This window comes from Thalassophryne amazonica, chromosome 2, assembly GCF_902500255.1.
Source record: "Thalassophryne amazonica chromosome 2, fThaAma1.1, whole genome shotgun sequence".
In the NCBI taxonomy this organism is placed as follows: domain Eukaryota; kingdom Metazoa; phylum Chordata; class Actinopteri; order Batrachoidiformes; family Batrachoididae; genus Thalassophryne; species Thalassophryne amazonica.
The window spans coordinates 64588469-64601327 of NC_047104.1; the positions used below are offsets into that span (position 1 = coordinate 64588469).

At 38.5% G+C, this 12859-nt stretch overlaps 1 protein-coding gene across 3 annotated transcripts in view; it reads left to right on the forward strand.

Moving 5' to 3' along the window:
• myo5aa (myosin VAa) overlaps positions 1–12859 on the forward strand; it is a 208208-nt gene that overhangs the window by 179961 nt on the left and 15388 nt on the right. For 2 of the 3 annotated variants that reach the window (XM_034186852.1, XM_034186861.1), the window contains one exon: positions 10873–11071. In XM_034186852.1, coding sequence (XP_034042743.1) covers positions 10873–11071 — 199 coding nt within the window. Of the gene's footprint in view, positions 1–9221; positions 9303–10872; positions 11072–12859 lie in introns of all 3 variants that reach the window. The other variant, XM_034186870.1, reaches the window with a different exon arrangement.

The following is a 12859-nucleotide window of genomic DNA, read 5'->3' on the forward strand; positions in this document are numbered from 1 at the left end:
ATCAGGACTCTTCAACACAGAGCCCTACAAGTGCCCACAACTGCAGAGGGAAGGAACAAGAACAACAACTTGTTCAGAAAGCCCTCACAGTATGTGGGTACCCACGATGGTCCCTGGACAAAGTGCAGAAGTCCCAGAGAACAAAGAGACCAGGTAGACAGGAGACAGAGACAAGAAGAAGAGTGTCTCTCCCTTATTTAGCAGGGGTAGGGGAAAAACTACAGAGGATCTTCAGACAGCACAAAATCCCAGTTTACTTTAAACCTGTTAACATCTTGAGGCAGAAATTAGATTACCCTAAGGACAGGATCCCTAGTTACAAACAGCAATGTAGTGTATTCTATCAGATGTCAGGAAAACTGTAACGAACACTACATAGGTGAGACTAAGCAACCTTTACACAAAAGGCTATACCAGCACCACAGAGAGGGCGCCAGTGGACCGCAGTCTGCAGTTCATCTCCACCTTAAAGACACTAACCACACATTTGAGGACAAGGAAGTTAAAATCTTAGCCAGAGAGAAGAAATGGTTTGAGAGAGGGATCAAGGAGGCATTCTATGTGAAACAGTTCAAACCCAGCCTTAACTGGGGAGGAGGTCTGAGACACGCTTTGTCCCCTGTTTACAATGGGGTACTCAGGTCAAAGCAGTTTCAGTCTTTTGTTCATGGTAATGAGTCATTCACGTCATCAGGAGAGTATTCAAGGGAGCCATCAGGAGAGGCGTCTGTCCCATCATTAGGAGGGACAGCTGCCCTGTCATTAGGAGGGTGCTAACTAGAGCACAATAGGTGCTAATTAGAGCTATTGTTTAGTCACTAGCCTATAGCTGTCTGCCTCTCGGTAGGAGGCATCTAGTTAGGTTTAAAACTCCAGCTTTTCTTATTTTATTGTATTGTTACAAGTATTATTATTATTATTGCTTATCCTTGCACACGCTGTTTGATGAACATTTTCCTCTACTTGCACCCATCTTGCAGTGCTGCCACAGTTACTTTGAAAAAGTAATCCAATTACTGATTACTCCTTGAAAAAGTAACTTAGTTACTTTACTGATTACTCAATTGTAAAAGTAACTAAGTTAGATTACTAGTTACTTTTTTAGTTACTTTCCCCAGCTGCCGACAACAACCCACGTCAACATGACAATACCTGTTTTGCCGAAACTCACTTTATAGTCACCCTTTCTTGACTGCAATGAAAATAAATACTTGTTTTATAAAAAGTAAAATAAAGACCTCTTTCTTGACCTCATATTTAACTGTTGACAGCACTGTAACAGTAAAACTTGCAATTTCAAACCTACATTGTTTATAAATGTAACTATTAAATTCTAACATTTTCTAACATTTAAATTCTCTCTAAACATTTTACTTGTCGAAATTATTATTATTTTAAGCAATATTAGTAGTTGTAGTAAAAAAACGGCTTCAAAACTGGACCTTTAATCTAGGGGTGTTGTGGGGGAGGGGGGCACATCCTTGCCCGACGCCCCCATTCCATCTGGATTCGCCCCTGCTTTGGCGTTTGAGCACAAAGAATGGATAACATTTATTTATGCAGAAAACATGACCAGATTTACAGATAAGAAAGTTTTATTGCGTTTTCACATCATATGGTCCTCAGAAAGAGAGTTTAGGTGCATTTGAGTGGAAAATAGTGTTAGTTATTGACGCGTCGCGGAGTATCAGCTGTTTTTAATGAGACGATACGGAGCGGCTCAGAATTCTAAATAAAGGAGGGAAAAAAGTATAAAAATGTCTTTGTAAAGCTCAGTGCAGGTGTGCTGATCACCGCACTTTAAGAGGTGAGGACGAGTCGAGCAGCTGCAAAAAACTGTGGATGAAAAGCTCACAGCTCGCTTAAAGTGGGCAGTTCAGTCGAACCCCGACCCCCTGCCCACGGACCAAGTTTAATGCTGCTATCGACCCACAATGAAAAATAATAGTAACGCACAGTGACATGGAGAAGTAACTTTAATCTGATTACTGATTTGGAAAGATTAACGCGTTAGATTACTCGTTACTAAAAAAAGTGGTCAGATTAGAGTAACGCGTTATCGGCATCACTGCCATCTTGAGTGTTTTTTAAGAGCTGACGTAACGTGAATTTCTCCTCTGTGAGATCAATAAAGTCTTATCCACTAGCTAGGTTCTTTTATTAGCTGCTCTTCAGAAACGGCAAGTCCGCTTCTTAACGCCTCCTAAAGCCATTAAGATATCGTGAGTCACTTTTGTGTGGATTAAAGTCACTAACTGGGACTAATGTCTTGTTGCAGTCAAGAATTGAGAATCATCCTCCGTTCTGTTGGCACAGCTTCAAACACTGCGCGGCTCTCTCCCGAGACAGAGTCCGGTCAGAATGAATAACTTTAAAACGAATTGCCACTTTAAATAAAGTGACAACTCTTTCCAAATGCTGTAATACAGATAATAAACTACAATTGATTAAAACGTTTTTTTTTTTTCTTCCCAAAATGAGACGTCCTGCGTTCTTTATGAATTACATCCTGACGTGCAGTGCAGCCAGCTGCAAGAGTTCAGCTCAGATGTCTGAAAGGAAATGCTTTTGATAATAACTACAGATTTTGTTCTATTTTTGTCCAGAGATCAAGGATCCACCATGTCGAGTTTATTATGCCCAAAGTTTAAGAATCCGGTAACCAATGTCATATTTATTTACTTTAAGACTCAATAAAATGTTCAGTTTCAATTTAATCGGCTTATAAAGTGCCAAATCACAACAAAAGCTGTCTCAAGGCGCCTCACATAGAACAGTTCAACATAAAAAAATTAAAATAAATAAATAAAAATTTAAAAATTAAAATACATAATTAAAAATGGTAGCAAAAGAATAAAACAGATAAGAATAAAAACTGTGGTCCGAGGGCATTGTTTGGACAGTTCACTCACCTGGCATAAATGTTTTATTATTGCTGTTAACAGCTGTCCCTGCATCCCACAATCAAGTTTTATGTTTCTTTTTTTTTTTCAGGACAACCTGTGCTTTATGAATATATATGTTTTTGGTGTGTTACATAAGTGTAATAAAGGTTTACAATCAAAAATAGGCAAGGAAAAAATAAAGCAAAAAATAATTTTCCACACATTTATTCAAAACACACAGCAAACTATAATAAACAACTGTTTTACACTTTATAAAGGTAATTTGAGGTCTTGTGTGAAAGACTGCACAACAAAAAGGTTCAAACAATAAACACAGATGCATATTTTGAACAATATATACAAAATGGTCTATGCGTTTTGTTGTCCATTGATATGGTAAACAGTGCTTTACGCAGAGAAAGCAACAGAGTTATCCAGTAACATTCACATGCAAACTAGTGGAGCAATCCTAATAGTTACACACTCTTTGTTTGAGCGCGTGAGATTGTCATCAGAGGCTCTCCGTCTGCTCCTCCTTTCACTGATTGCTGTGCGTAATGGCTCAGGGCGCAAAGAGTATGTACTATTTGGAGCACCCAGGGGGCTATTCAAATGGGCCAAATAGTAACATATCACTCCTGAAAACGATCTTTGGCTTTTCACGTGAGGTAAATCTGCCCTACGATTGGATTTTGGAAAACCATGTGATGGTGAACCAATTCCAATTGGACACTCATATTGCGCATGTCATCACACAGCTTCTATGAGGAGTACAAAGATGGCCGATGGCTGGCTCGAAAGTCCGCGGAGTTAACTTTTCAGCAAAAAAAAGTAAGTTTCTATCTCATATCATTCAAAAGTTATTTATAATTTAGTAAAGCTTGGTCTTAGCCGTTGTATACGACGGCGTCGACCCCAGAGGTTTAAGTCTTGACTTAAAAATGTCCACAGACTCAGACTGCCTCACGGTCGCAGGAAGACCATTCCACAGAGCGGGTGCATGATAAGAAAAAGCTCTTTGACCCGCTGACATAGAAAACCTGTAAGGCCTATTTTTAGTACACAGAAAATTCACAAGAGGTATCGATAAGAGAATCGGTAAGGAATTGGATCGATAAGCGGAATCAGTAATGGTATCGATATCAATAAAATCTTATCCCTAGTTCTCACCATCCTTCTCTTCAGCTTATCTGAGATTTGTCTTGGCCTGCCACTTTGGGGCTTAACTACAACCCCTGGCAAAAATTATGGAATCACTGGCCTCGGAGGATGTTCATTCAGTTGTTTAATTTTGTAGAAAAAAAGCAGATCACAGACATGACACAAAACTAAAGTCATTTCAAATGGCAACTTTCTGGCTTTAAGAAATGCAGCCCCATATCATCAATGACTGTGGAAATTTACATGTTCTCTTCAAGCAGTCATCTTTGTAAATCTGATTGGAACGGCACCAAACAAAGGTTCCAGCATCATCACCTTGCCCAATGCAGATTCGAGATTCATCACTGAATATGACTTTCATCCAGTCATCCACAGTCCACGATTGCTTTTCCTTAGCCCATTGTAACCTTGTTTTTTTCTGTTTAGGTGTTAATGATGGCTTTCGTTTAGCTTTTCTGTATGTAAATTCCATTTCCTTTAGGCGGTTTCTTACAGTTTGGTCACAGACGCTGACTCCAGTTTCCTCCCATTCGTTCCTCATTTGTTTTGTTGTGCATTTTCGATTTTTGAGACATATTGTTTTAAGTTTTCTGTCTTGACGCTTTGATGTCTTCCTTGGTCTACCAGTATGTTTGCCTTTAACAACCTTCCCATGTTGTTTATATTTGGTCCAGAGATTAGACACAGCTGACTGTGAACAACCAACATCTTTTGCAACATTGCGTGATGATTTACCCTCTTTAAGAGTTTGATAATCCTCTCCTTTGTTTCAATTGACATCTCTCGTGTTGGAGCCATGATTCATGTCAGTCCACTTGGTGCAACAGCTCTCCAAGGTGTGATCACTCCTTTTTAGATGCTAACTAACGAGCAGATCTGATTTGATGCAGGTGTTAGTTTTGGGGATGAAAATTTACAGGGTGATTCCATAATTTTTTCCTCAGAATTGAGTGAGTCCATATTTTTTCCCTGTGCTTTGTCTAAAAAAGTAACCGTTACTGACTGCCACAATTATTTTTCCCGATTTCTTATAGTGTTTCTTAAAGCCAGAAAGTTGCCATTTGAAATGACTTTAGTTTTGTGTCATGTCTGTGATCTGCTTTTTTTCTACAAAATTAAATAACTGAATGAACATCCTCCGAGGCCGGTGATTCCATAATTATTGCCAGGGGTTGTAGTACTGTGCCTGCTGTGTCTTCTATTTCCACACTAAGTTCCTCACAGTGGAAACTGACAGCTGAGATCTCTGAGAAAGCTTTTGTATCTTTCCCCTAAACCACGATGTTGAACAGTGTTTGTTTTCAGGTCATTTGAGAGTTGTTTAGAGACTCCCATGTTGCCACTCATTAGAAGAGATGCAAAGAGGAGAAACATTTGCAAATGGCCACCTTAAATAGCCTTTCTTATGATTGGATTCACCTGTGTAAGGAGGTCAAAGGTCATTGAGCTTACCAAACCAATTTTGTGTTCCAGTAATTAGTGCTAAATGTATTCAGATCAATTAAATGACAAGGGTGCCCAAATTTATGCACCTGCCTAATTTTTTTTAAATAATTATTGCACACTTTCTGTAAATACTAGAAACTTCATTTCACTTCTCAAATATCAGTGTGTTTGTCTACTATATGATGTATTTAACTGAAATTTCTGATCCAGACAACCAATGATTTATAAAGGAAAATCATGGAAATTATCAGGGGTGCCCAAACTTTTGCATACAACTGTATATAAGTCACACCTTTTTTCTATTATTATTGTCAACCCTTTAATTTGGGATTTTGTACACTGCTGTAGTGTACCTTTTTATTATTGGCATTTATTATTTTGTTATTAGAGTTTATTTTTTTCGTGCTTTGATTCCTGGGAAAGTCTTATATGAATTAGTCATAATATTATTGTTAGTGTCATTATTATTAACATTAATAATAAACTGTCCCTCCTCAAAATTGTCCATCCTGCCTTCACTGCGCATACGTCATGACCTGCAGTTCATGGATTATCACCTTGTTTCTGCTTAAAACAGCACTCCTGTCATCATCTGTCTCAGCGACAGATATCTGAAATGTTTGTACAACAATCATTTCCACATAATTCAGCATTATTTCATCATAAAAGACAGAGGAAGCGATCAGAGCGCTACAGCTACACGAGCTGCTAGCTGATGCGTTCACTGTGCATCTGCCATTTCAAAGCATCGCCAAGTTTCACCTCGTTTCTGCTGAAAACTGACTTTAGAATGATTTAAGAGGTTTTACCTTGTCATCTGATGGTTAATAATCCCATTAATCAGTTTGATTGCTTTGGCTGAAGAGACTCCGTCTTAGACGAGCGGCTGAACTCCAAAATGACACATGCGCAATGTAAGTTGCAGGACCCCACCAAACTAGTAAAAAAAAAAAAGTGACTTGTACTCTGGAAAATACGGTGCCTCTTTCACTAAACATTCAAATGTTTCGCTAAATATTTCACTAATATATAGTTAATATGATGTATCCTATGTAACTAAACATGTAATGACTATCTTTTGATATATTTAGGTAAATTAGCTAATTATGTCGCTACATACCTCATTAGCATGTAACACTTACAAATAATAAATATTTAGGTAAAGGTTTCTCTAAATATGTAATGAAAGGTTTCACTAAATTTTGAGCTAAATATCTTCATTCATTTAGATTATGTACCTGCTTATTCCAGTTAAGGGTCACAGAGGAGCTGGAGCTTATCCCAGCTGTCACTGGGTGAGAGGAGGGGTACGCACTGGGCAGGGCGCCAGTCTGTTGCAAGGCCACATGTAGACAGACAAACGCCTTCACACTTACGGTCAATTTAAAGTCACCAATTCACCTATTTGTTTAGAAGTGGGAGGAAACTGGAGTAGAATGCCTTTATTGAAGAGTGGCGTCAACTCAGAACATGGCACCATTTTGGGTTCAACTGTGCTGAATGAATGAATGAGCCTTTAATGTTTTCAACATTTTTTAAAATCATTTAACCACATACAGCAACATATACAGGTACAAGTACTATCAGAATAAATATCAAAATAGTTAAGCTATCAAATTTGCATAAATTTACAATTTATGAAGATTTATTTAATTAATTTTAAACCTGATGTATGCAGCTGCTGCTCTGTAACTCGGTGTCATGCAATGATGTGCGTGACAGTTTTACAGTTCTCTGTCTCTGAATTATGCTTTATTATGGACTAATTTAACCCTCAACAAGCTTTTATTTCTACAATCATCACCTCCAATTCAAAGGTAAGCTGTACATTTTCCTCTTTTACCAGCTTTGTGCTGTGAATGTGCAGACTTTTCTGATCCATTTATCTGTGTGCGCTATATAATATGATGGGAGATAAAGGATTATAAGCAGAAAAGTGTCAAATCCAGCCTTTTGTGTCTGATTTACCAGGTGTACGTCAGCCTTCAGGTCCCAGTCTGAACACTGTTTGAAAAAAATAAAAGGTTGGACTTTTAATCACAGAAATGACTCCTCTCCCGCTTTCCACAAATCGGCAAGTGTCAGAGCTGAACTTTAATTTGTACCTCTGCACGTCCAGACTGCTCTGTGTTTTTACACGTTACATTTGGATGGAACATTTATCTGATGTGATGTAATGTATGTAATGTATGTAATGGATTAGTTACAGTCAGGAGGCGCTGAACATCTACGTGGGAATCCTGCATCGGGACCTGCACCTCATTAATGACTGGGTCAAAATTTCCTCTGAATTTTTTTCTGCCAAATGTATTTGATCCATTATCAAAATGTTATCTGCGTGCACACTGTAAATACTATTATTATATGATGGCAGACGAAGCAGTGAAAGCAGCAAAGTGTGAAATCACAGCCTTTTGCTGTCTGATTTAACAGCTGCACGTCAGGCTGCAACTCCGAGTCTGAGCACGGTGTGAAAAAAAATAAACGGTCGGACTTTTAATCACATAAATGTCTCCAGTCCCACATGCGAGGGGTTTAATGGTAATACATTGTGATCGGACGGGACATTTTATCGGATAAGAGCGAAAAATCCGTTATACAAAATCAGTTATATACAGTGTTTATTACATGGAAAACAGTACAAAAACTTTGGAACTTTTTTTTCTCCGGTGACTGCGAATATCTGGTTTATACGACGATGGTTTAGTTGAGTTTTACTGTACATTGGACTGAACAATAAATTTACCTCTCAAAGCTTTGGCTTCCATCCCACATGGCTGACTTTATTTTCCCAAATTTTTCTTCTGTTCGGATCTGAAGGGAATCTGTACATCTTGAAGTCCTTGCTGTGTCTATTTGTGCATCCAAATCCATAGCAACACGTCATTTTCAGTGAATAAATAAATAAAATAGCTGGATTTACATGCAGACACATTAACAGCAAACGCTATTTTGAACCCCAGATGGCACCATGAGGCACATGACCGATTTTTTTTTTTTTACTCGTCATGTCGGCACGCTCTCTAATAAAGGCACTCTAAACTGGAGCACCTGGAAGGAATCACGCAAACCTCAAGAGAAAATGCAAACACCACACAGAAAGGAGTGAGCGGGGAAAGTGATCCCAGAACCTTCTTGCTGTGAGGCAGCAATGCTAAAAACCATGTGCTGCCTAATATTTTCATATTTACAGTGATTCTTTGTAAACTGATGCAATAATACTAATGAGTATTCTTGAGTGGTTTGGCAGTTTTTCTCACGAATCAAATCCACAAAATAACCCAACTCAATCAAGTCGGAAAAATTACCCTATGACAGAACAGTTCTGTGTGTCAACAAAACATTTATTAAATTAATTTAATCGATGAGATTTATGCCCCCCTCTAGCATTTACACACTCCTGGCATTGATTTTGGCATTCTCTTGATAATCCTGTCAACAGTACAAAAACATACCTGCTCCTTTAATAAATGTGAGTAGTGTGTATTGGTTCACAAGCAGTGCCTCATGCTGTATTTTACTGAAAAAAAAAAGTGGGTAACTTCCACAATGAATTCAAATCAATAAAGAGGCATCAAAGGTAGAAATTTGCTATTCCAGACACCTAGGACATCTCAAACTCCAGATCATAGCATTTCTCATTTCCATACACCATCATGTTCTTGTCTGCATCTTTTTTATTTTATGTTATTGTGCTGTTGATGTTGCTTTGTGTTCTGTGTCGGTCAGATCCCCTGTTCCAGACTTCCATAAGCTGAATGAGGATGGAGAGCTGTGGCTGGTTAATCAGGGGTTAAAGGAGACCATCAGGTGTAACTGTGTTTCAAAGCATGATGCAGTTTTCTTTTCACAGGAAAAGATCTGTACACCTCTGCTTCTTCAGTCACATCTTTTCTTCTCTCGCACTTTATCACCTTTTCAACTTAACCTTTTTCTCTATGGCCAAAAATGTACCGTAAATGGATTTGGTATTTTTATGAATCCTTCCAAACATGAATATAGAGTGCTTATATTTTTAAGATGTTTCATGGCCATGGCTTCACGTCCCCTCCTTCATCAACATTGTGTAAAAAAAAATAAAAATAAATAAATAATTCATTCTAAATTCATTTGTATGATGAAAATTTAGAATGTTCACATGCACCAAAAAAAGTAGTTATCAAATGTTTCTACAGTTGTCATGCGTGCACCTGTAAAGCCCCATTTTCGATTTCTCTTATACTATGCATCCCGCAAGGTTAGGGTTTGAAACCTTGTCCACACTTCCTTGAATTTCCTTGGAGCCCATTTCATTGTACTTGCAGAAATATCACACAGACATTTTTCAAATGCACCAAGATTGTGTTAAAACTCATACTTTAGGCATGCTACATTGTTCTTACAAATACGACGTGGTACAACTCCGGTGTGTTATGTCAAACTGCACGCTACTGTGATCATCACATGCCGGGGTTGTTGGTTAAAATTGTTCTATTTCTCCAAATTCTTCACATTATATATCAAGCCTTTGCTTCAGTTCAAACACTTTCTCATTTTATTTGTGGCATCGTGTTTCAGAAATTGCAGATTTTTTTGTTGTTGTTTATTTGCTCACTGACAGTTGGTCAGTTGTAGCTGCATTTACCTCCACTGCAGACCTTGATTCAAATAGTGGTTTAAAAAAAAAAATCACTGAATGTGTAGGTTATTGTGGTATCGTATAGCCAATGTTAAAGGCTTAAAACTATGTTCACAGTATTAATACATATAACAATATGAACTCAAGAATGGTCATTTGTAAAATATGTTGTGAACGTCGTGTGGGTTTCAGGTCAGTTTTTCTATAAAAGGTTTTCTCTCAAACTAAAATTGATTCTGTCTCAGACTTTTTTTTAAGCAGTAATCTGATCAAAATGACTAGGCCGAATAAGTGGATGTTTTTGCAAAGAAGACTGGCGCTCAGCTGCTGGTTGTGTCTGCACAGCATGCTGCCGTCCTCTGTCACCGCACTTTGGGTGGAAACGTCATCTTGTCAATTCAAACGTCAATTCAAAGGGGTCTACCCCCCCCCCCCCCCCCCACTTTGACACTGATTTTCATCTTTTCTCTTTTCCCCCATTTATTCCCTCTGTCCTCTTTGTCATCAATCTGTTTTCCTCTTTTAATCTGAACACCTTTTCCTGTGGTTTATCACACTTCTTCCCACAAATGCTATTTTGCTCTTCACTCTTAATTTTTCCTCTCTCTCTCATGTGCCACATTTCTTTGATCACATTTTTTATGCCTTTTCTCCACACTTCATCTTCTGTCCTCATTACTCTGTTGCATTGTTTGTACAATCTTCCCCTCCTCTTCTGGTCTTGTCATGCTCCCACCGGTCTCCTCCCCACCTCCTCACAAGGTTGCTGGAGTCCCAGCTGCAGGCTCAGCGGCGAAGTTATGATAGTGAGCTGGAGGCATTGTGCAGTGAGCTGCAAAATGTCAAGGAGGAAAACAACCGTCAGCAGCAACTCTTGGCCCAGAATCTCCAGTTGCCACCAGAGGCCCGAATTGAAGCCAGTCTACAGCACGAGATCACACGACTCACCAACGAGAACCTGGTATGTTGCAGCAAACAGATTCCTGCAGGTTGAGGAGCATTGGCTTTCGATATCGAAATCATAATGCCATCTGCAGAGTGCAGACGTTTTTCATTGCAGGTTCATCTGTTTTAGCCTCAGACATGCAGGTTAAAATGGAAAATGCACATTTTACAAAATTTAAATGAGTAACTACTACACACAGTTTTATGATGTAACATTAATTAACATAAAAATAGAAGATACACAGTATAGAACGTTTTGACGCCTTTGGATGAGTTTAATTTTCAAATTTTACATTTTAAGTTTTGGCAAACAAACGCGATCTTGGATCTCTGCAAAGTGATCTACTGTAATTTACAGGTTACATTTAAAATAATTGATTTCATGTGTATTTGGCAAACATTTGGATTTAGTATTTTTTAAAATTAAATGGGAAAACCTGAAAGCAAGTGAACATTTTTTTATAGGTACGTTATTATATTAGACTGCATTAGTAAGATAAAATCAACTTTATGGATTTGCTGAAGGAAATTGTTAAAATGGCAACACAATAATGGATAAACCATTATATACAATATTAATAATAATGTTATTTACTGTTATTGCTATTGTTGTTTATATTATTGTCTCGACATATTTTGCTATAATATTGTATTATTAATTATTACTACAGTAGACATGTAATTTGACTATATCACTATAGTATGCTACTCTGAATACATGTATAGTATACACAGTATACAGAATAATATAGTATTGGTTTCAGGTTTAAATGGTTTCATTTTGGAAACACAATTTTCAAAACAATGGAAACAAATCATTCTGATGCCATCACACAAGATTTTGTTTCACAGTGATACAAAAACATGCGTGTGCGCACACTCACATGCACACACATCACTTGTTTTTAAAAACGTATGAGAATGTTAAACACTCCTGTGTCTGACACAAGTATGTCATAACAAACTGGTAATTTGTCCTGAATATTAAAGTAAAAATATTTCTCATCTTCACACTCACTGCATCTCACGTTCATTTCTAATTAGTGTAGATTTGGTCGTGAATGTTGGTTATGCTGTTGGTCCCAGGCCTGCTTGAATCAGACATAAAAAAAATCAAAAGCACGTGTGTGATTAAACCACCTGATGGCACTGTGTCAAACGTGCTGATTTGTGCGGATGGTGTCCTTTGACAGGAACTTGTGGACCATCCCACAGCATCCCGAGAAGCTCGAGTCACCATTTTACGTCGGATGGTTGTATGTAGAGATGGCACGCGCATATGTGTGTGTGTGTGTACGCGTGCATGCGCAAATGTTAGCATGAGTGTCAGAACTAACTGAGCGTTGTTGTGTCAGCGCTAACTCTTTGTTGCAGCATCTTCTAACTCACAGCAGAGCAGCGCTGCACCTTTTGTCTCTCTCCTAACAGACAGCAGGTGAACTCTGAAACTTCTTGACAAGTTTGTTTTATTGAAGTTGAGTGCTGTGAAAACTGTTGCCCCCTTGCTCTTTTACACTTGGTCTTGAGGGAAAGTCAGCTGTGGCATTTTCGACATGTGAAGTGTGCATGATGCAGCAAGCAGGTGCCTCAGTGTTGAGGACACAGTTGCTACAGAAGACCAAGCGGACGCCCACCACCCAGCTGCAGCAGATAGATGGTTACGTTGGAGGGGTGGGGACGAGCCGAATGTCTGCTGGGGTGGTTGCCATCCAAGACCCAAGGCAGTCGTGTGCTGTGGTGGATGCAGTAACCTGCGACACCTGCACATGCTCCCAGACTTGATTTTGTGTTTTAAATATTTAAA